General features: G+C 40.0%; 1 protein-coding gene across 1 annotated transcript in view; it reads left to right on the forward strand.

The window, feature by feature from the left end:
• The window catches only part of LOC145408087 (venom carboxylesterase-6-like), a 66,316-nt gene that overhangs the window by 34,303 nt on the left and 7,856 nt on the right, over positions 1-24,157 (forward strand). The window contains exons 8-9 of the mRNA XM_080278897.1: positions 11,183-11,336; positions 24,153-24,157. The exon at positions 24,153-24,157 is cut by the window's right edge and continues 110 nt beyond it. Coding sequence (XP_080135023.1) covers positions 11,183-11,336; positions 24,153-24,157 — 159 coding nt within the window. The remainder of the gene's footprint in view (positions 1-11,182; positions 11,337-24,152) is intronic.

Genomic DNA, 24,157 nt, shown 5'->3' on the forward strand with positions numbered 1-24,157 from the left:
CTATGGTTTATGGGGTCAATAACGCTAACTAGTTCCATAATTTCACCAAGCCAGCCACAATATCTTTCACACAAAATACAGTTTAGGTATTGGCTTCATTATATACGTATTTGTAATCACACCATGGGGCCTTGGGGAGGGCGAGAGGCGAAACCCCGCAACAGTGAACACGCATATCGCCTCTAAGCCTAACGAATGATAATGGGCACAATTCCTTTTCCTGACATATATCTATGTTCCATCGACAATGTCACATATATTGGATTATCACACTGAGTCCGTAGGGGCTTTGGCTCAGGCAGGAGGGGGAGAATTAGTAGGAGTTTAAAGGGACAGGACACGCGACGCAACCCTACCACCTGGCTGCTTGGAAAAATCTGAGGTTTACCGCTACATGCTGGGCCCCGTGAGGCAGCTCAGTGTTGCCAATGCCTTACAACGGGAAAGCGAGGTGCTCGCTGGGACGCATCAAAATTTGACGCCAATTGGCCAGAAACTTAATTTTTTTACAATTTTTTTTTGTGCTTAGGAATGCGGTTCGCGTGACTGTGCTTCTTTCAAACAATCCACATGGAACGCGAATCACGTAACTGTGCCTGAGAGGGTTAATTTGTAGTCTGAAATTGGTTTCAGGTGCTCCATGTTGTCGAGGATCATATTGAACACTGGGATACATTCAAGTGCATTACTTTTGCAGTAGCTGATGAATGCATTCAGCCTGACTGGACAAGAGGTTTGGTTATTCCAGTCTGGAAAGGGAAATTAGACCAACGTTGCTGTAGTAATTACCTTGGTACTACAGTGCTCAGTGTGCCAGGCAAGTTTCTTGCTTATGTCCTCTTGATGTGTATCCAAGGTCATTTGTTGAATTTTCAGAGACCTGAGTAAACCGGACTGACGCCAAAGTCTATAGTTGACTTGATCCTAACACTTCGAGTTCTCATGAAATGTTTTGAGTTTCAGCAAGGACTACTTGTTGCCTGTGTCAATCTCAAGAGGACGTTTGACTCAGTAAATCGGGTGGCAGTACGGAAACTCCCGTGTTTCCATGAGATACCAACAAGGTTTATTCAACTGAAGGCTGGATTGTAATCAAACATGGATAGTGCTGTCAAGTGTGTGGGGGGGAGAGGGAGAGACACCAGATTTCCTTTCAGTAAGATCTTGAGTGAAACGGATGTGTCCTTGCCACTCATCATAACGTTAATGGTGATGAATTTACCTTTTAGAGTCACTGGAAACATTCCCTGGTGATCTCGAGGCATATGAAGCCACTGGGACCATAGATCACCTGGGCCTAGAGAAAGGTCCAGACATTTTTGTTGGCCTATCATTTGTAGCAGTACAGTCTGTGCATGCTTGTGATGCTGACGAAGAATTCTTTTAAAGATTTGCTTATTTTAGCAGTGTAGATCGGTAGTTGTGATCCACAATAACGGTATATCAAATAATAACATCTCTAGCTGCATTGGTCTGGCATATGGTGCTATGGATAGACTCAGTTTGAGTATTGGGTATTATCAACATTTATTTAAAAGGTCGACAATCTGCATCTTCAGGGTGCAGGTGCTGTGTTTCTTGCTTTATGGCTGTGAGACATGGGCACTAAATGGTGCCTTGGACAGAAGAATTGATTCCACTGGCATTGATTGCCTTCACAGGATCAAGAGATATTATTGATACGACCAAATTTACAAAAGGCAATTGCTTCGTGAAACTGACTCAAAACCAATCATGCACATAACACCAGAATGTCAGTTTCAGTTATGTGAACACGTGGTACATTTCCCTAAAGCTGACTCTGCTCATTGGATGATATATGAAAGAGTCGACCTTAGGTGGAGGAAACCAAGGGATGGCCATAGAACTCAAAGCTGGAGCAAGTCAGTCGCTCCTGTTGGGAGATTCTTAGGGTAGGAAGAGTCGCAGCCTTGAAGCTTTCAAAGAGAAGTCCCCGTGGGTGGGGTCAAAGGATGAGTGGAGGTATGTGCTCCGCAGCGTTCCTTATCAGTGTTATTTTGGAATTCATGTCACTGTAAAGATGTAAATGTATTTCCAGAGCTTAGGAAATTCTTTATTAAAATCGGCGCTTATGAAAAACAGATGATAAGATTATTATTATTATTACTATTACTATTATTATTGTTGTTGTTGTTGTTGTTGTTATTATTATTATTATTATTATTATAATTCTTATAATTATTATTTCATTATTATTATTATTATTATTATTATTATTATTATTATTATTATTTTATTATTATTATTATTATTATTATTATTATTATTATTAAATGTAGAGGAGGAAAGCGTGGCTGAGATTGTGGCGGATGGAAGGGTGCAAGGAATAAATGTGTTGGGAGAGTTGAATGATTCTTTGATCACAAAGGAGGATGTGCATGAGACAGTAAAGATGAAAAAATGGAAAGCTCCAGGTATGGATGGGTGTGCTGTGGAATGCCTGAAGGGTGGTGCCAATTGACTGTTTGTGTGGTCCCGTTGTATAAAGGCAAGGGTGATATATATGAATGTACTAGCTTTAGGGGTATAAGTCTGTTGAGTGTTGTAGGTAAGGTGTATGGTAGAGTGTTAATTAACAGAGTTAGAGAGGGTACAGAGAGAGTGATTGGTGATGAGCAGTGCGGCTTTAGGAAAGTGATGGGATGTGTGGATCAGGTGTTTGCTGTGAGACAAGTGTGTGAAAAGTATTTAGCGAATGGCAAGGAAGTGCATTGGGCATTCATGGATTTAGAGAAAGTGTATGATAGAATTGATAGGGAGGGTTTGTGGACTGTATTAAGATTGTATGGACTTGATGGTAGGTTACTAAAAGGGGTGAAAAGTTTTTATGTAAATAGTAAAGCGTGTGTAAGAGTGGGAAATACTGTGAATGATTGGTTTCCCGTGAGAGTGGGGCTGCAGCAGGGATGTGTGATGTCGCCTTGGTTGTTGAATATTTACATGGATGGTGTTGTAAGGGAGGTGAATGTAAGAGTTTTCGGTGAAGGTCTGAGTCAGGTGAATGTTGATGGTAGAGAGTGGAACCTGAAGCAGCCGCTGTTTGCAGATGATACTGCACTGGTGGCTGATTCAGAGGAAAGATTGAGACAGTTGGTAGAGGAGATTGGAAGGGTGTGTGAAAGGAGGAAATTGAAGGTAAATGAGAATAAGAGTAAAGTGATTCAGTGTACAAGGTCGGTGGATGGTAGGGGGATGAATATAGTTTTGAATGGTGAGTTGCTTGAGGAGGTAGAGTGTTTTAAGTATTTAGGGTCACATGTTGCTGTGGATAGAAGAATAGATGCAGAAGTGAAGTGTAGAATGACTGAAGTAGGAAAGGTGCTTGGAGGAATGAAAAAAGTGTTTAGATGTCGTTCACTTAGAATGGATGTAAAGAGAAGACTGTATGAGGTTGTTGTGGTACCGCCTGCATTATATGGGGCTGAAACATGGAATATAGGTAGAGCAGAGAGGAAAAGTTTGAATGTAATGGAGATGAGGTGTCTGAGGAGTATGTGTGGAGTGACACGTATGGATAGAGTGAGAAACGATGAAGTGCGAAGGAGAACTGGAGTTGTTCGGAAGATGGTTGATCGAGTTGAGCAGAGGATGTTGCGATGGTTTGGGCATATGGAGAGAATGGATAATGAACGATTGGAGAAAAGGATAACTAGATCTGATGTGAGAGGTGTAAGGCTCAGAGGGAGAACACGAATAGGGTGGATGGACAGTGTGAAGAGAGCGTTGGATGCTAGAGGGATGTCTGTTGAGCAAGGAAGAGTGGCTGTGCATGACAGAAATAAATGGAGAGAAATTGTGAATGAATAAATGATGACAGCCCTGGGGGAATATTCTCCCGCATTTGGTCTGATCAACTAATCAGATCAGGTCCGGGTAAGGGGATGGGTCTACTATGATGTGGCAAGGGTAAACCAGCTCTGCTGTCGGGCCCTGCTGCGGATGCCACTGATTGCATTGAGCAGTTGACCCTCGTGTGGTGTGGTGTGGTGAGGATCTGTCCCTTCTCCCTTTTGGGGCTAAGATGCGAATGAGTGTGTCTGAATGGATGAGCAAATGGGGAGTGTGTCGTCCTGTCTCGGCTACCTCCCTTTCCTTGGGGGAAGCAGCCTAGGTATATAGATAGATAGATTATTATTATTATTATTATTATTATTATTAGTGATTTTGGATAGGGAAATCTGGAGGACACTTAACCCAGCCAGAAACCGAGGTTATATGGTTACCACCAAGCGTAATAAATGGTTTCCATGGAAACCATTTGGCTTGTCACTCAGTGTAGAGCTCATATGGCATCACTCTACATTGAGTGAGTGGAGGATGGGTGCCCCGATCTACCATGGGTGGGTGAAACTGTGCCTGCAGAGTGGATAAAGGCTGTGATTGTATCCCTGTACGAAAATAAAGGTGAACGAAGTGAGTGCAAGAATTATCGTGGCATAAGTTTATTGAGTTTTGTAGGGAAGGTATATTTTATATAGAGAAAGTAAGAGAGATATCAGAAATCATAGTGAGTGATGAACAGGGTGGCTTTAGGAGTTGCAGAGCATGTATGGATCAAGTATTTACAGTCAGACAGATAGCAGAGAAGGGTTGTGAGAAGGACCATAAGGTGTTTATGGGATTCATGGATCTGGAAAAAACATACGACAAAGTAGACAGAGAGGGATTGTGGAAAGTTTTGCGCATGTATGGTGTTGATGGTAAGCTGTTACGTGCTGTCAAGAGTTTTTATGATGGTAGCGAAGCATATGTAAGGGTTAATGGGCATCTAAGTGAATGGTTCACGATCAGTGTGGGCGTGCGACAAGGTTGTGTGATGTCCCCATGGTTGTTCAATATGTGTATGGATGGAATGATGAGAAAAGTAAAAACACGAGAATTAGAGAGAGGGATGGCGTTGGTAATGAATAGTGATAGATGGAATATCTCAAATTTGTTTATGCTGATGATGCAGTACTGCTTGCAAGTACTGGTCAAGAACTTGGTAGGCTAGTGCAGAGTTTTGTTGATGTCTGTGACCGTCGTGCCTTGAGAGTAATTGCAGAGAAGAGTAAAGTGATGGTTATTGAGAGAGAAGGAGATTCCCAGTTTGATGTCACAGTGAGTGGGGAGAGACTGGAATTGGTGAGAGAGTTCAAATACTTGAGTACAGTGATAGAAAAGAGAGGAAAATGTGCAAAAGAAGTTGAAAGTAGAGTGACACAAAGAATAAAAGTAGCTGGTGCAATGAAGGCCTTGATAAGAAAAAGAGGCTTGAGTGTTGCTGCTGCACGAGGCTTACATGAGGGAGTGTTAGTGCCAACTTTAACATATGGGTGTGAGACTATGGTGTGGCATGAAAATGAAAAGTCAAGAGTAAGAGCAGCGAAGAAGGGACTCCTGAGGAATATATGTGGAGTAAAGAGGGTGGATAGGATACGAAATAATGTGATTCGTGAAAGGTGTGGAGTGAGGAAGTCGGTGGACGCCAGAATCGAAGAGAGTGTCCTGAGATGGTATGGTCATGTGGAAAGAATGAATAACAATAGAGTGGTGAAAAAAGTATACCTGAGCGAATTTGAAGGAGGGAGGAGGCGAGGTAGGCCAAGGAGAAGGTGGAGAGATATGGTGGATGAGCGTTTAAGGAAGAGAGGTTTGGAAGTAGGTGAGGCTAGGGAACTGACAAAAGATCGAGCTGGCTGGATGAATGTTGTAAGGAGAAGTACATGATCAGGGATATTGGCACCCTTTGTGAGCATGGCAGCATCCGGATTGACTCAATCGGATATGTTTGTGTGAAGCTGCACAATGTGGTGAATGTTTTTGGCATATCCGGTAGAGCCAGGATTCTGGTGGCTTGAAAGATGAGTGAATGGAAGCGTGGCTTATTGGATTGGGCAAGTTTATGCTGTCTGGACATTGCTACTCCCCACCCTGCCCTTGGGTGGGAAAGGAGGTCCGGATGATGATGATGTGGTGTGTGGGATGAAGAGAAGACGGAGGAGTGTGCAAGGAACAGCATGGTGGAATGAAGAGGTTAGACAGGCTGTTGCACAAAAAACGAAAGCATGCAATGAATGGATGAGAAATAGGGGCGTGCAAGAAGTTGAGAGGCGGAAGAGAGAGTTATATGTAGAAAGAAAGAGAGAGGTGAAAAGATTAGTAAGAGAGAGTAAGAAGAGAGTGAATGATTAATTTGGAAGGAATTTGAGTGTAAAGTGGAGGGACTGTAAGAAAATGTTCTGGAAAGAGGTAAAAAGAGTAAGACAGGGTGGAAGAGAAGTTAGCAGGGGAGTGAAGGATAAAAATGGTGGATTACTAGTGGAGAATGGAGAAAAAGTGAGCAGATGGAGAGAATACTTTAAGGAATTGTTGAACATACAGGATGGAAGTAATGCGAGTATAAGTGGCTGGGGAATGGCTGGGAGATGGAGGGAGATGAGAAGACAGGAAGAAATCAGTAGGATAGAAGTTGTAGAAACAGTGAAGGAAGTTAAACTGGGGAAAGCCCCAGGAATTGATGAAGTGTGTGGTGAAATGCTGAAGCATGGGGGAGAGATAGTAGTAGAGTGGATGTGGAAAATGTGCAGATTGGCCTGAGAGGAAGGTAGAGTCCCGGAGGATCGGAAGTCAGGTATAATTATTCCCTTGTACAAAGGAAAAGGGGAAAAAGAAGTGTGTGGTAATCATAGGGGCATTTGTCTTCTTAGTATAATAGGAAAGGTGTATGGTAGGATACTTATTGACAGAGTTAGAAAAAGAACAAAGGAATTATTTGGAGAAGAACAGGGAGGCTTTAGGAAGCGAAGAGGTTGTGTAGATCAGATATTCATTCTTAGATCTTTAGTGGAAAAGTTTCTAGAGAAGGGAAAGAAGTTGTATGCGGCTTTCATAGATTTGGAGAAAGCATATGACAGGGTGGATAGACAAGGATTGTGGAAAGTATTATGAATATATGGAGTAGATGGGAAGTTGTTGAATGCTGTGAAGAGTATGTATGATGGTAATAAGGCTGCAGTGCATGTGGATGGTGAACTGAGTGAATTTTTCTCTTTGAAGGTTGGGTTGAAACAGGGATGTGTCATGTCTCCATGGTTGTTCAGTCTGTACATGGATGGGGTAATAAAAGAGGTACAAGGTAGGGTAGTGGATGTTGGAGTGGCCCTGGTGAGAAAGAGTAGTGTTTGGAAACTCCCTGTACTGTTGTTTGCAGATGATACTGTGTTGTTGAGTGAAGACGAAGGGGAGCTGCAAGGCTTGGTGGATGAGTTTGGGAGAGCGTGTAAGAAACGGAATCTAAAGGTGAATATAGGGAAGAGTAAAGTGATGGTCTTTGAGAGAGGTGAAGTCAGTGAATGTACAGCGAAGTTGGAAGGTGAGGAATTGGAAAATGTGAGTACGTTTAAGTAATTAGGTAGTGTGATAAGTAAGGATGGAGGTTTGGAGGATGAAGTGCTTGAAAGGATACAGCAGGGAAGAAAGGTTGCTGGTTCCTTGAAAGCAGTGATAAGAAGCAGGGAAGTGAGCATGGAAGCGAAAAAGTTACAACATGACAGTTTTGTGATACCAACTCTAACCTATGGAAGTGAAGCTTGGACGTTGCTGGAAGGACACAAGTCAAGAGTGAAAGCAGTGGAAATGAGTTATTTAAGAGGAGCCTGTGTAGTCACATGGAGAGACAGGCTGACAAATGAGGACATAAAGGAGCATTGTGGTGTGGATGTGGATGTGATAGGAAGCGTTAGGAGGAATACACTGAGGTGGTTTGGCCATGTGGAGAGGATGGAGGGTGAAAGACTGACGAAGAGAGTGCGAGTGAGGTTGAAGGGGGTGAAGAGGGAGGGGGAGGCCGAGAATGAGATGGAGGGATGGGGTGGAGAAGTATATGAGATAGGGGACTGTGAGTTGGGAGCGGGGGAGTAAAATGGCGGGGGACAGGGAGACGTGGAGGCGATTTGTTTGTGGCCACCCGGAACGGGATTGAGGCGTCTGGCAATAGATAGATAGATAGATTATTATTATTATTATTATTATTATTATTATTATTATTGTTATTATTATCATTATTTATTATTATTATTATTATTATTATTATTATTATTATTGTTATTATTATTATTATTTATTATTAATATTATTATTATTATTATTATTATTATTTTTATTATTATTATTATTACTATTAGTAATAGTATTATTATTATTATTATTTTTATTATTATTATTATTATTATTAGTAATAGTATTATTATTATTATTATTATTATTTTTATTTTTATTTTTATTATTATTATTATTATTATTATTATTATTGTTATTACTATTAATTGTTATTGTTATTATTTAATTATTATAATTATTATTATTATTACTATTATTATGTATGAGGGTGCTAACACTGCAGTGCGTGTACATAATGAACTGAGTGAATTTTTCTCTTTGAAGGTTGGACTGAAACAGGGATATGTCATGTCTCCATGGTTGTTCAGTCTGTACATGGATGGGGTTATAAAAGAGATACAAGGTAGGACAGTGGATGTTGGAGCGGCCCTAATGAGAGAGGGCAGTGTTTGGAAACTTCTTGTACTGTTGTTTGCAGATGATACTGTGTTGTTAAGTGAAGACGAAGGAGAGCTGCAAAGCTTGGTGGATGAGTTTAAGAGAGTATGTAGAAAACGGAAACTAAAGATGAATGTTGGGAAGAGTAAGGTTTTGGTCTTCGAGAGATTTTAAGTCAGTGAATGTACAGTGCGGTTGATGAGGAGGAAATGGAAAATATGAGTGTGTTTAAGTACTTGGGAAATGTGATGAGTAAGGATGGAAGTTTAGAGGATGAAGAGCTTGAAGGTGTACAACATGGAAGAAAGGTTGCTGGTTCCTTGAAAGTAGTGATAAGAAACAGGGAAGTGATCATGGATGTGAAAATGTTACTTCTTGACAGTATTGTGGTTCCATCTCTAACGAATGGAAGTGAAGCTTGTACCTTGCTAGAGCGACATAAGTCAAGAGTGAGAGCAGTGGAAATGAGTTACTTGGGAGGAGCATATGGAGTCACATGGAGAGACAGACTGACAAATGAGGATGTGAATGATCGTTGTGGTGTGGATGTGGATGTGATAGGAAGCGTTATGAGAAACACACTGAGTTTGTTCGGGCATGAGGAGAGGAAGAAGAGCGAAAGGCTGACGAGGAGAGTGTATGTGAGTGAGGTGGAGGGGGGAGAGGGAGGAGGAGGCCAAGGATGAGATGGAGGGATGGAATGGAGAGGTATATTAGAGAGGGGGGTGTGCACTGGGAGCAAGGCAGTGAAATGACGGGGGACAAGGTGACATGTAGGCGGTTTGTTTGTGGCCATCCCTTACGGGATTAAAGCGTCTGGCAGTAGAGTAGAAGTAGTAGTAGTAGTAGTAGTAGTAATAGTAGTAGTAGTAGTAGTAGTAGTAGTAGTTGTTGTAGTAGTAGTAGTAGTAGTGGTAGTAGTAGCCGCGATACTAATAGTAATAGTAGTGGTAGCAGCAGCAGCAGCAATAGTAGTAGTAGTAGTAGTAATAGTAGTGGTGACAGTAGTAGCTATTGTAATAGTAGTAGTAGTAGCAGCAGCAGCAGCAGCAGCAGCAGCAGCAGTAGTAGTAGTAGTAGTAGTAGTAGTAGTAGTAGTGGTAATAGCTGTAGTGACAGAAGTAGAAGTAGTAGTAGTAGTAGCTGTAGTGACAGTAGTAGTAGTAGTAGTAGTACTAATAGCTGTAGTGACAGTAGTGGTAAAAGTAGTAGTAGTAGTAGTAGTAGTAATAGCTGTAGTGACAGTAGTAGTAGTAGTAGTTGTTGTAATAGTTGTAGTGACAGTAGTAGCAATTGTAATAGTAGCAGCAGCTGCAGTAGTAGTAGTAGTAGTAGTAGTAGTAGTAGTAGTAGTAGTAGCAGCAGTAGCAGTAATAGTAATAGTAATAGCTGTAGTGACAGTAGTAGCAATTGTAATAGTAGCAGCAGTAGTAGTAGTAGTAGCAGTAGTAGTAGTAGTAGTAATAGTAATAGCTGTAGTGACAGTAGTAGCAATTGTAATAGTAGCAGCAGCAGCAGTAGTAGTAGTAGTAGTAGTAGTAGCAGTAGCAGTAGTAGTAATAGTAATAGCTGTAGTGACAGTAGTAGCAATTGTAATAGTAGTAGCAGGAGCAGTAGTAGTAGTAGTAGTAGTAGTAGTAGTAGTAGCAGTAGCAGTAGTAGTAATAGTAATAGCTGTAGTGACAGTAGTAGCAATTGTAATAGTAGTAGCAGGAGCAGTAGTAGTAGTAGTAGTAGTAGTAGTAGTAGCAGTATTTGGGCTCGGAGCTGTACGGGCTGGGCCTGTGGTCCATCTCAACCTTTCATTTTTGTTTTTCAGTAATAGAATACAAGCGGCTCTACAGATAAAGCAGTGTGCAGGTTCGCCACTGCCTGACCCAGGCAGACGCAGGCTTGCTTAATGGTTAAATAAATGACCTTTTGAACTATTATTATTATTATTATTATTATTATTATTATTATTATTATTGTTGTTGTTGTTGTTGTTGTTATCGTTATTATTATTATTATTATTTTCATTATTGGTATTATTATTATTTTCATTATTATTATTATTATTATTATTATTATTATTATTATTATTATTATCTTCGTTATTGGTATTATTATTATTTTTATTATTATTATTATTATTATTGTTACTACTACTACTACTACCAGTAGTAGTAATAGCAGCAAAAAATGTGGTAAAACCACCGTGCTTTCAGCTAAAAATTACACACTGCACACCAGGCAATAAGTAACCACAGGGATAAAAAGAAGAGTGTGAAGGCTAGACAAGCCATACATTTTTTACAACTTGTACTGTAGCGTGTGTTGCTGATGCTATAATATATCGGATCATTCTGCATTACTCCTGACAACACTCATAAATATGAGATGCAATGCTAATAACAAGCAACTAAACTAGTTAATGATCATCAAAACTCGCGGCCTGATTATAATTTCGTTTCCTCAGCTTTGGTAATAAAGCCTCAAGTTCTTTTATCAATGTCCATCTCTATCCCCTCTCTGATACTGTGAATAATATTATAGTCAGTCACTGCTTTAGCAATACATTTCCTTACTCCAACATAAGTAAGTCTCTCTCTCTCTCTCTCTCTCTCTCTCTCTCTCTCCACAGTGGTATCGCACGCCGACGAGTTACTCTACCTATTCCCCGGAGGTCCCTTGGCAATAACTTCCATACCCTCACGCCCTCAAGATCTGCTCGCTGCTGAGGACCTGGAAGTTAGGGACATCATCACTAAACTCTGGACCAACTTTGCTGCTACTGGGTGAGTGAGTGAGCTAGCGAGTGAGTGAGTGAGTGAGAGATTTAGAGAAACTGTGAGTTACTGTAGTGTGAGAAATTTTTTAATATATGTATCGCTATTCTCTTCACACTGAGAGGTTTGTTTCAGTAAAACAGAGGAGGTAAGAAGATGCATTATGCAAAAGAAATAGTAATGGATGAGGAGCAACGAAGCCTCCTGTGCCAGCTATAATACGGCCTTACTAACAAACTCCCCCCATTTTCTTGGGTTCAGGAAGCTTCATATACTTGGTTTCGTTTTCATTTGATGGAACTTGAGCAGGAATTCCATTAGTTCTTACCTTCTGGATTTCTCAAAATCCCGTAAGTTAAGAATTGCTAGATCCTGGTTCCAGCAGCCAAATCTTCACTCCTGGACTTAGTATCCCAGTACCAGATGGGTTGTTGTGGAGATTTATCACAATCTCATTAGTACTCGCTGGAGGATCCTTCAGAATTGCAGGGTGTTCTGGAAAACAGAGTTCTTTGCTACTGATCACAGACTTGTTGTTGGTACTCTAAGGCTACAAATCAAAACTAAGAGTTTTTCAATATGCCACTAAAAAAGGTTCCATCTTGAGAAACTCAGGGATGAGGAGTGCGCATATGAGTATGCGTCTCTAATCGGTTTGAAGTGCTCAGTACTTTTGAGGATCCTGTGAAACGATGGGATACCTTTAAGCGTGCCACCCTGGCAGCTGAGGAGTGTACTGGAGACCACCTGAGACCAAGGATTGGATTCATCTCGCGGGAAACTCTGACCATAATTGATGAGAGTTGTGCTGCCAGACAGGTTGGGTATCGGGAACAGCGCAGATTTCTGTCTCAACTGGCACGATTATCACTGAGAAAGGATAAGGAGTTCATGTCAGGGAAATCGCTGAGGAGATGGAACGCCATTTGCATGCAAACGACCTACCGAACCATGGAGAAGATTCACTCCAGACCCACCTGTCAGGCTAACTCTGTTTCGACATCAGATAGACGACTTGTGCCGGGAGCAAGTGAGTGTAGATCTCGTTGGGTTGAGTACTTAGAGCAGCTGTATATGGCCGAACCTCCCAGTGGAGAGCTTTCGTCAGATTGTGTACAACCACTGCCTGCTGTCCCACCATTTGAAAAAGCCGTGTCATCTCTAGGGGAATTCAAGAAGGCAGTGGCTATGTTGAAAAGTGGTAGAGGAGCTTGTGTTTGTGACATCCCAGCAGAACTGATCAACGCTTGGGGTGAGATGATGATCAGGGGGTTACATGCAGTCACAGAAGGTGTTTGGCAGACTGGTATCTTTCTTCCTGACTGTACAAAGGGTTTAGCCACCCCTATCTGGAAAGGAGACCAGCATTGGCTGAAGTAACTATCGTGGTATTACAGTGCTCAGTGTGCCGGGCACATTCTCCTGATGCGTATCCGGGACCATTTGCTAAAGTTTCAGAGGCCTGACCAATATGGATTCATGCCCAAGAATTGTACTGTTGACGATATCCTAATTTTTTTAGCTCTTGTGGAACACCATCCTGAGTTTCAACAAGGTCTGCTACCAACCAGTGAGGATCTCAAGAAGGCATTTCTCAGTAAATTGGGAGGAACTATGGGAATTCCTGCAACTCCGTGGGATCCCCATATTGATAATCTGACTGATTGATGGCTTTTACTTAAACACTGAGAGTGCTGTCAAGTGTGGGGGAGGGAGAACATCCTACTTCTTCTCAGCAATTCCTTGCCCCCACACTATTCAACACATGTATGGATTAGGTACTGGACTGAACTGTGAGTTGAAGTCACTGTAGGGTATCAGTTGGCGATTTCAGGGTTACCGACCTTGGCTGATGATACAGTTGTCCTAGCGAAGTCACTGGAGACACTACTAAGTGCCCTCAACGAATTTCATGAGAATGCGAAGCCATTGGAATTAAAGGTCTTTTGGGCCAGGACTGAGGACCAGGCGTATGGTGGCTTGCTAAATGAAGCATTCGGTCCGTCCAAGCATGTGGTGTGAGGATATAGAAGTTTTGGAAAGATTCACTTATGTTGGAAGTGTGGTCCATAATAACTGTAGATCAGACAGTGAGATCTCTTGCCGCACTGGTCTGGCCTACGGCATTATGGATTTAATCAATTAGGGTATTTCGCACCGTTGTTATTTGTGTAGAAGGACGCAAGTTTGTATCTTCAGGGGGCTGGTGCTCCCTGTCTTTATGGCTGTGAGACATGGACACTAAACAGTGACCTGAGGTGCTGAATTAGCTCCTTTGGTACTAAGTGTCTTCACAGGATGATGGGATATCGCTGGTACAACAAGATGCGTAACGAATGTCTACTCCATGAAACTGAATGGAGGCCCATTACACACATAAGACGTCAATGCAAACTCCAGCTATATGGGCGCGTGGTCCGCTTTCCTGAGGCCATTCCTGCTCACAGGGTGATCTTTGAGCGATCTAACCTAGGGGGTAGGAGGCCAAGGGAAGGCCACGTAACTCATGGCTGGAGCAGATCGATCATTCCTGTCGGGAAATACTTAGAGGAGGAAGAGTTGCTGCCAGGAGGGTTGCGGGAAGGGACCCTCGTGGGCGGAGTCGGAGCATGAGTAAGGCTATGCGCCCAGCGGCGTTTGCCCTTGTTTGATTAAACTGGACCATTCCCACAGCTTCAATACTAAGCCGTGGTTGAATAAAATTCAATGAGATTTATTTATGAGATAAGAATGTCTCATATCAAGCTTCTAGTCTAACAACACTTATTATTTAACCGAGCTTAAAGAGGTAATGATCTTCGCCATGGTGGAGTATTGTAACACCTCTTCCTCAGAGATTCATTTTCCATGATACTATTCCGCATTCTCTTGTACGATGTTGATGCCTTTGTGATATTGACAGGAACTGTATAAAGTAATATACATGATATTATTGAATCTCAACAACCCTTAATTGGTAAGGGAAAGGAGTCATTTCATCTTACATCAACTGTTCAGCATTCTCTTGTGCGATGTTGATGCCTTTGTGATATTAACAGGAACTGTATAAAGTAATATACATGATATTATTGAATCTCAACAACTCTTAATTGGTAAGGGAAAGGAGTCATTCTTCCTTCTTACATCATCTGATCAAGACGGTTATTCATTCGGCGGCCTATTTCACATAGTTCATAGTCAGCAGACAATGCTGTGGCTCTACATCAACTCATTTCACTTCTTTGTAACTATCACCATAGATCAGTCTTATTCAATTTGTGCAACTCAGCATTCAAGATTGATGATGGACACTGTAGGCCATGTTAAGGAGAAAAGAGCCTCATAGGACGATGACAAGAATACACGTCTTACTCTCTCTCTCTCTCATTCTGTATATACTGCATATATATATATATATATATATATATATATATATATATATATATATATATATATATATATATATATATATATATATATATATATATATATATATATATATATATATATATTAGTATATTTAGGCAGAATGTTTTCTTTTATACAAAAATCATTAAAGACCAAGGCGTAGCCATTGTTCACTATTTTTCTGTTGATCTTTTTGAGTTTTCTTACACATTGTTTTACACTATGATTCAGGTTGTAGATAATATGTCCAAGATCCATGTCGTAACTATATTTTATTAATTATTTATTTTCATTTTTCGTAGGACGTTTCGTGTATCCTTACACATCATCAGCGACTGTAATATAGATACAATACACTATAAAACATGACATATACAACATAAACCTATACAGTATATATACTGAAATGTACAACAACGACTAATAAAAGTGTAGAGTTACAAGAGTATGGATAAAAGAGACAAACCCTTTAGGTGAAGTCAAGTATGAGCTACAGTTAAAAGTGTATGGATAAAAGAGACAAACCTTATAGGTGTAGTCAGCTATGAGCTACGTGGTTGACTGCGAAGGTTGTATGGGTGAGTGGGTGTTTGTGGCTGTGTAGTGTTTGCCAGTTGTGTTATCGTGTGTGTAATGTTCATTTGTAATTGTCGCTGCTTGTGGTCGGGTCTTTGTGTATTTAAACAGTTTGAGGGTACGATCTAGCCCGGTAGTTTGGTTGTTTATGGCCGGCGTGTTTTCACGTATGAGAAGTGCTTCTGCCAGTTGTAGTCTAATGCGGTCATGACATTTTTTTATTATATTAGTATTTTCTATTAGAACTTGTCTGTTTATTGATGTGTGATGTTGAGTCATATGATCTTTTATAGAACCGGATTGTAGGTGCATGGTTAAACGTCTGCTTAGTGTGGTTGTGGTCATACCAATATATTTCATGTGACGAAGTTTACAACCTTCGTGCGGGTCATCCTACTTCCGGGACTTGGCGAAATCTTTGGCATTGCACTTGACATCTCAAAGGCTTTCGATCGAGTCTGGCATAAATATTTAATTTCCAAACTGCCCTCTTACGGTTTCTTGCATTCTATCTGTGCCTTGACCTACAGCTTCCTTTCTGGTCGTTCTATAGCTGCTGTTGTAGATGGCCATCGTATTTCTCCTAGATCTATCAACAGTGGTGTTCCTCAGGGCTGTGTCCTATCACCAACTCTCTTCCTTTTATTCATCAATGACCATTGAGCTGTACATCTAACCTTATCCACTCGTACACTGATGATTCAAACTTCATCTCTTCATTCCGGTGCTGCAACATCCATCCCGGTAGTTACTTCAACAAACAAGGGATGAGGCTATGGCACACATAATATCTGACTTGGCTCATATCACTGACTGGGGTAAAAAATAATCTTGTTTTTAATGCATCAAAGATTCATTCCGACACAGTCTTCCACAGGAGTACCCACTAATGTTTCATAATATCCAGCTAAATCCTGCATCATCCTTGAACTTGCTCTCATCCATTTTCTGTCTAACTCTCTAATGCAAGAGGTAACCGTTATTCCCAGTCCTTTATTTATGTAACAGGTCAATTCTGGAACTGTCTCCCTCTGTCTGTATTTCCTTCTTCCTATAATCTCTAGTCTTCCAAACGCAGTGTGTCCAGCATCTCGAAATGAACGGATCCTGAATTTGGCTCTCTTTTGTATTGTTTTTTTCTTTTTTTTTTCTTGGAAGGAACTGTTTGCTGGCTCCTAGCCTTTGGTTCCTTCTTTGTCGAATAAAAAGATACATACATTTTATATATATATATATAATATAATATACTGTATATATATATATATATATATATATATATATATATATATATATATATATATATATATATATATATATATATATATATATATATATATATATATTTAACTCATTTGAGCCCAGTGTCGTCAGCATACGACGGAACTGGGAATTTTCAAAAGTTATTAATGTAGGAAACCCCTAGGTAGTGACCTATGAGCTTCGTGACTATCAGCCGGTAGGCGGAGTGGCGGTACGCTTAGTACCCTCCCAGCACAAACCCTCGCCCAGGAACTCTGGGAGCCAATGGGATATATATATCTATATATATATATATAGATATATATATATATATAGATATATATATATATATCTATCTATATATATATATATATATATATATATATATATATATATATATATATATATATATATATATATATATATATATATATATATATATATATATATATATATATATATATATATATATATATATATATATATACAAAAATCATTAAAGACCAAGGCGTAGCCATTGTTCACTATTTTTCTGTTGATCTTTTCGAGTTTTCTTACACATTGTTTTACACTATGATTCAGGTTGTAGATAATATGTCCAAGATCCATGTCGTAACTATATTTTATTAATTATTTATTTTCATTTTTCGTAGGACGTTTCGTGTATCCTTACACATCATCAGCGACTGTAATATAGATACAATACACTATAAAACATGACATATACAACATAAACCTATACAGTATATATACTGAAATGTACAACAACGACTAATAAAAGTGTAGAGTTACAAGAGTATGGATAAAAGAGACAAACCCTTTAGGTGAAGTCAAGTATGAGCTACAGTTAAAAGTGTATGGATAAAAGAGACAAACCTTATAGGTGTAGTCAGCTATGAGCTACGTGGTTGACTGCGAAGGTTGTATGGGTGAGTGGGTGTTTGTGGCTGTGTAGTGTTTGCCAGTTGTGTTATTGTGTGTGTAATGTTCATTTGTAATTGTCGCTGCTTGTGGTCGGGTCTTTGTGTATTTAAACAGTTTGAGGGTACGATCTAGTCCGGTAGTTTGGTTGTTTATGGCCGGCGTGTTTTCACGTATGAGAAGTGCTTCTGCCAGTTGTAGTCTAATGTGGTCATGACATTTTTTTATTATATTAGTATTTTCTATTAGAACTTGTCTGTTTATTGATGTGTGATGTTGAGTCATATGATCTTTTATAGAACCGGATTGTAGGTGCATGGTTAAACGTCTGCTTAGTGTGGTTGTGGTCATACCAATATATTTCATGTGACGAAGTTTACAACCTTCGTGCGGGCAAGTGAATTCATAAACTACATTGGTATGTTGAAGTTTGTTGGTTTGTTGAGCTGTGTTGTTTTTCATAATCATGTTGCTAACTTTCCTGTTTTTATAGTAAATAATTAAACTGAGCTTGCCTGAGGGGATAACACATGATGTGTTACGTGTCACAATCTCTCTAAGTACACGTTCATCCGTTTTATAAGCAGGGGACATCTGATTACCATAATACACATTGTGGGTAACAGTATGGGGAAGCGGTTGGACATTTGTGGTTGAGACTTGTTTTGAAATAAATTGACATATTTCTCTGTCAACTATTTGATTGGAATAACCATTGTTAATTAAGATCTGCTTTAATTTAGTTACTTCTGAGTGGAAGAGTTCCCACGATGAGCAGTTCCTATGAGCACGACGTAAGTATGACCTGATAACTGACAATTGGTACCGCTGCGGACACTCACTCACAGCAGCATTAAGGCATCTACCCAAGTCCGTAGCTTTACGATATACGGAGGTTTTATAGTTACCATTCTCCTCTTCTATTAATACATCAAGAAAAGGGATTTTGTTGTTTGCACTTATCTCATAAGTAAATTTTAATATTGAGTTATGTTCCATGGCAGTTCTTAGTTGTGTAAGGTGGTTTTCGTCTCTAACGACCACATAGATATCATCAACATAGCGACAATACGTGGTTGGACGCAGGTTGGTATCTTCTAACACTTTGTTTTCTAGGTGACACATGTAAAAGGCAGCAAATGTTGGGCCCAGGGGTGAACCCATGCTGACTCCGTTAACCTGCTGATACAGCTTACCGTCTGGGCTGCGAAAGGGAGCTTCGGTGGTGCATGCTCTCAGTAATGTTTCCAAGTTGTGGGTTGAGATCTTAGGTGGGCACAGGGTTGGGTGGTGATACACATTTTCTAAAATTATCTGTATAGTTTGGTCTACTGGTACGTTAGTGAAGAGGCTTTCAACATCTAACGAAGCCAAGAGTCCGCTGGGTCGAGTAGAGCGGATAATATCTATGAACTGGTCTGTGGACTTCAGGGAAAACTTCGCTGGAATGTATGGTGTAATGATTTGATTTATTTGTCTCGCTGTTGTATACGTTGGTGTGGTTACCTGGGAGATGATGGGACGGAGTGGGTTGTTGGTTTTATGAGTTTTTACATTACCGTAGATGTACCCTGGAGCATACTGTCCAACTATGGGGGTGAGGTGTGGTGAGTCTCGGCATGCGTTGTTTGCAGTAATAACTCGATTGAATTCTTCTTGAGAGTTTCTGTTGTCACCTAGAAAACAAAGTGTTAGAAGATACCAACCTGCGTCCAACCACGTATTGTCGCTATGTTGATGATATCTATGTGGTCGTTAGAGACGAAAACCACCTTACACAACTAAGAACTGCCATGGAACATAACTCAATATTAAAATTTACTTATGAGATAAGTGCAAACAACAAAATCCCTTTTCTTGATGTATTAATAGAAGAGGAGAATGGTAACTATAAAACCTCCGTATATCGTAAAGCTACGGACTTGGGTAGATGCCTTAATGCTGCTGTGAGTGAGTGTCCGCAGCGGTACCAATTGTCAGTTATCAGGTCATACTTACGTCGTGCTCATAGGAACTGCTCATCGTGGGAACTCTTCCACTCAGAAGTAACTAAATTAAAGCAGATCTTAATTAACAATGGTTATTCCAATCAAATAGTTGACAGAGAAATATGTCAATTTATTTCAAAACAAGTCTCAACCACAAATGTCCAACCGCTTCCCCCATACTGTTACCCACAATGTGTATTATGGTAATCAGATGTCCCCTGCTTATAAAACGGATGAACGTGTACTTAGAGAGATTGTGACACGTAACACATCATGTGTTATCCCTCAGGCAAGCTCAGTTTAATTATTTACTATAAAAACAGGAAAGTTAGCAACATGATTATGAAAAACAACACAGCTCAACAAACCAACAAACTTCAACATACCAATGTAGTTTATGAATTCACTTGCCCGCACGAAGGTTGTAAACTTCGTCACATGAAAATATATTGGTATGACCACAACCACACTAAGCAGACGTTTAACCATGCACCTACAATCCGGTTCTATAAAAGATCATATGACTCAACATCACACACCAATAAACAGACAAGTTCTAATAGAAAATACTAATATAATAAAAAAATGTCATGACCACATTAGGACTACAACTGGCAGAAGCACTTCTCATACGTGAAAACACGCCGGCCATAAACAACCAAACTACCGGACTAGATCGTACCCTCAAAACTGTTTAAATACACAAAGACCCGACCACAAGCAGCGACAATTACAAATGAACATTACACACACAATAACACAACTGGCAAACACTACACAGCCACAAACACCCACTCACCCATACAACCTTCGCAGTCAACCACGTAGCTCATAGCTGACTACACCTATAAGGTTTGTCTCTTTTATCCATACACTTTTAACTGTAGCTCATACTGACTTCACCTAAAGGGTTTGTCTCTTTTATCCATACTCTTGTAACTCTACACTTTTATTAGTCGTTGTTGTACATTTCAGTATATATACTGTATAGGTTTATGTTGTATATGTCATGTTTTATAGTGTATTGTATCTATATTACAGTCGCTGATGATGTGGAAGGATACACGAAACGTCCTACGAAAAATGAAAATAAATAATTAATAAAATATAGTTACGACATGGATCTTGGACATATTATCTACAACCTGAATCATAGTGTAAAACAATGTGTAAGAAAACTCTGAAAAGATCAACAGAAAAATAGTGAACAATGGCTACGCCTTGGTCTTTAATGATTTTTGTATATATATATATATATATATATATATATATATATATATATATATATATATATATATATATATATATATAGATAGATAGATATATATATAGATATATATATATATCTATATATATATATATATAGATATATATATCCCATTGGCTCCCAGAGTTCCTGGGCGAGGGTTTGTGCTGGGAGTACTAAGCGTACCGCCTCTCCGCCTACCGGCTGATAGTCACGAAGCTCATAGGTCACTACCTAGGGGTTTCCTACATTAATAACTTTTGAAAATTCCCAGTTCCGTCGTATGCTGACGACACTGGGCTCAAATGGGTTAAATATATATATATATATATATATATATATATATATATATATATATATATATATATATATATATATATATATATATATATATATATATATATATACAGTATATTATATATATATATATAAAATGTATGTATCTTTTTATTCGACAAAGAAGGAACCAAAGGCTAGGAGCCAGCAAACAGTTCCTTCCAAGAAAAAAAAGAGAAAAAAACAATACAAAAGAGAGCCAAATTCAAGATCCGTTCATTTCGAGATGCTGGACACACTGCGTTTGGAAGACTAGAGATTATAGGAAGAAGGAAATACAGACAGAGGGAGACAGTTCCAGAATTGACCTGTTGCATAAATAAAGGACTGGGAATAACGGTTACCTCTTGCATTAGAGAGTTAGACAGAAAATGGATGAGAGCAAGTTCAAGGATGATGCAGGATTTAGCTGGATATTATGAAACATTAGTGGGTACTCCTGTGGAAGACTGTGTCGGAATGAATCTTTGATGCATTAAAAACAAGATTATTTTTTACCCCAGTCAGTGATATGAGCCAAGTCAGATATTATGTGTGCCATAGCCTCATCCCTTGTTTGTTGAAGTAACTACCGGGATGGATGTTGCAGCACCGGAATGAAGAGATGAAGTTTGAATCATCAGTGTACGAGTGGATAAGGTTAGATGTACAGCTCAATGGTCATTGATGAATAAAAGGAAGAGAGTTGGTGATAGGACACAGCCCTGAGGAACACCACTGTTGATAGATCTAGGAGAAATACGATGGCCATCTACAACAGCAGCTATAGAACGACCAGAAAGGAAGCTGTAGGTCAAGGCACAGATAGAATGCAAGAAACCGTAAGAGGGCAGTTTGGAAATTAAATATTTATGCCAGACTCGATCGAAAGCCTTTGAGATGTCAAGTGCAATGCCAAAGATTTCGCCAAGTCCCGGAAGTAGGATGACCAGGAGTCTAAAAGGTAGGTGAGAAGATCGCTAGTGGAGTGTCCCTGATGGAACCCATACTGACGATCAGAAAGAGGGTTGTGATAGGAAAGGTTCTTTAATTTTATTTTAATTAAAATACTCAAAAACTTTTGAGGAACACGATGTTAAAGGAACTGGACGATAGTTAGAGGGTTGGGAATGGTCATCCTTCTTTGGGACTGGCTGAATGAGAGCAAACTTCCAGCAAGAAGGAAAGGAACAAATTGAAAGACATAGGCGACAGAGTTTACCTAGGCATGGTGCAAGCATACAGGCACAGTTCTTAAGGACAACAAGAAGGACTCCAACAGGCCCATATGCCTTATTAGTATCGAGACCAGTGATGGCAGCAACTACATCTGCTGAAGAAATTTTAATGTCAGCCATAAGGAAGTCAGAGGGGGGAAATGATGGGGGATCAGCAACGGAATCGTCTAAGGTGGAATGGAGAAGGATGTCGGAATGAAGAGATCTTTATCAGTAGAAGAAATAGCAGCAGAGCGATCAGAGTAGAAAATAGGAGAGAAGGATGATAAGGTAAAGTTGTTAGAAAGATTTTTGGCAACGTGCCAGAAGAAGCGGGAAGAATTCGAGTTTGAGACCTGAGAGCATTTAGTATGGATGAAATTATTTTTGGCAGAGCGAGGAACAGACTTAGCATGATTCCGGGCAGAAACATAAAAAAAATGTGATTCAGGGGTGGGTTGGCAATGGTACCTTTCATAGGCCATCTCCTTGTTGCGGACAGTATTAGGACTAGCTTGATTAAACCAAGGGTTTCCTGCAGTAGTCAAATGATATGAGAAGAGAACGTGTGCTTCCATGCCCGAGAGAATAACCCCCCTAATGCGCAAGGCACACTCAGATGGCTACCCGCCATGGAAGCAATACTCATTCCAGGGAAAATCATAGAAGTACTGCCTGAGAGCCTCCCAATCCTCAGCTCCAAAGTGTCAAAGTCGACGTTTCTTTGGAGAGTCCACATGCTGCACCGAAATGGTAGGGCAGGTTAAGGTAATGAGGTTGTGATCGGACGAGCCCAACGGAATGTATGCAGAAGGATTAGTTGTAAGGAAGAGGTCAAGTATTTTGGAGCTCTCTCCAAGGTGGTCAGGGATAAGGGTAGGGTGCTGTACTATCTGCTCTAGGTCATTAAGGATAGAATACTTGTTGGTTTGTTCACCTGGTGGATCAGTGGAAGGGAGAGGAGAGCGAAAGGTCATGGTGAATATTGAAATCTCCTAGAAATCTCAGAGAAAGGAGACATGGATAGAATATGTTCCATCATAGAAGTAAGATAGTCGAAGAATTTTTGATAGTCAATAGAATTAGGAGATAAATAAACAGCGCAGATATATTTATTCAGAGAATGACAGGAGAGCCGAAGCCAGAGAGTAGAGAATTCAGAAGAATGAAGTTCAGGAACACGAGAGCAAAGATAAGTCGTTGCGTACATATACACAACAGCCACCTTTGGCTTTGAAATGAGTATAAATTAGGAGGATACAGAAAGGGTTTACTGTCAGTTGCCTCAGACAGCTGAGTCTCAGTTAGGAAGAGAAGGTGAGCTTTAGAGGAAGAGAGGTGGTGTTCAGCTGAGAGAAAGTCAGAGGAAAGACAGCGAATGTTGCAGAAATGAAGAAGTGAGTCAGGCAGTGGTTCCAGGCAGCTCGTTGAGTTGTCACCAGGAGAGGGGCGGATAGTGAGGGTATTTATGGTCCCCCCACCCCGGGACTCCGAGGCATTGTTAATGTGTGTCATTTTTCATTTTAATTTTCAAAAGGAAATGTAGCGTGTACTGTGCATGTAGATTGGTGTAGACAGATAAAGACACTTGTATTGGAAAGCATGCTGGCCTACTCTCTGTGTTACTGACACACTAAAAAGGTTCAGCAAAAGGGGATGGTCAGGAAGTAGTCCCGAGGGCTGATGAAACGGGAGTTCCAGTTCTCCCTTTTATCAGCTTTCCATCCACATTGGAAGTACTGCCCTGCTCGACTGGTGCTTCAGTCTACCCTCACAATATTTATACTGTATATATCTATCTGTATCTATCAATCTATCTATCTATCTGTTTATCTTTATCTATCTATTTATCTATATCTATCTATCTATATTATAGATAGATAGATAGATATAGATATATAGATATATGATCATTTACGTATTTACTTTTGTTCAGGCATC

The sequence above is a fragment of the Coenobita brevimanus genome, chromosome 8 (genome assembly GCF_032717465.1).
Source record: "Coenobita brevimanus isolate Jiangsu-jjx chromosome 8, ASM3271746v2, whole genome shotgun sequence".
Taxonomy (NCBI): domain Eukaryota; kingdom Metazoa; phylum Arthropoda; class Malacostraca; order Decapoda; family Coenobitidae; genus Coenobita; species Coenobita brevimanus.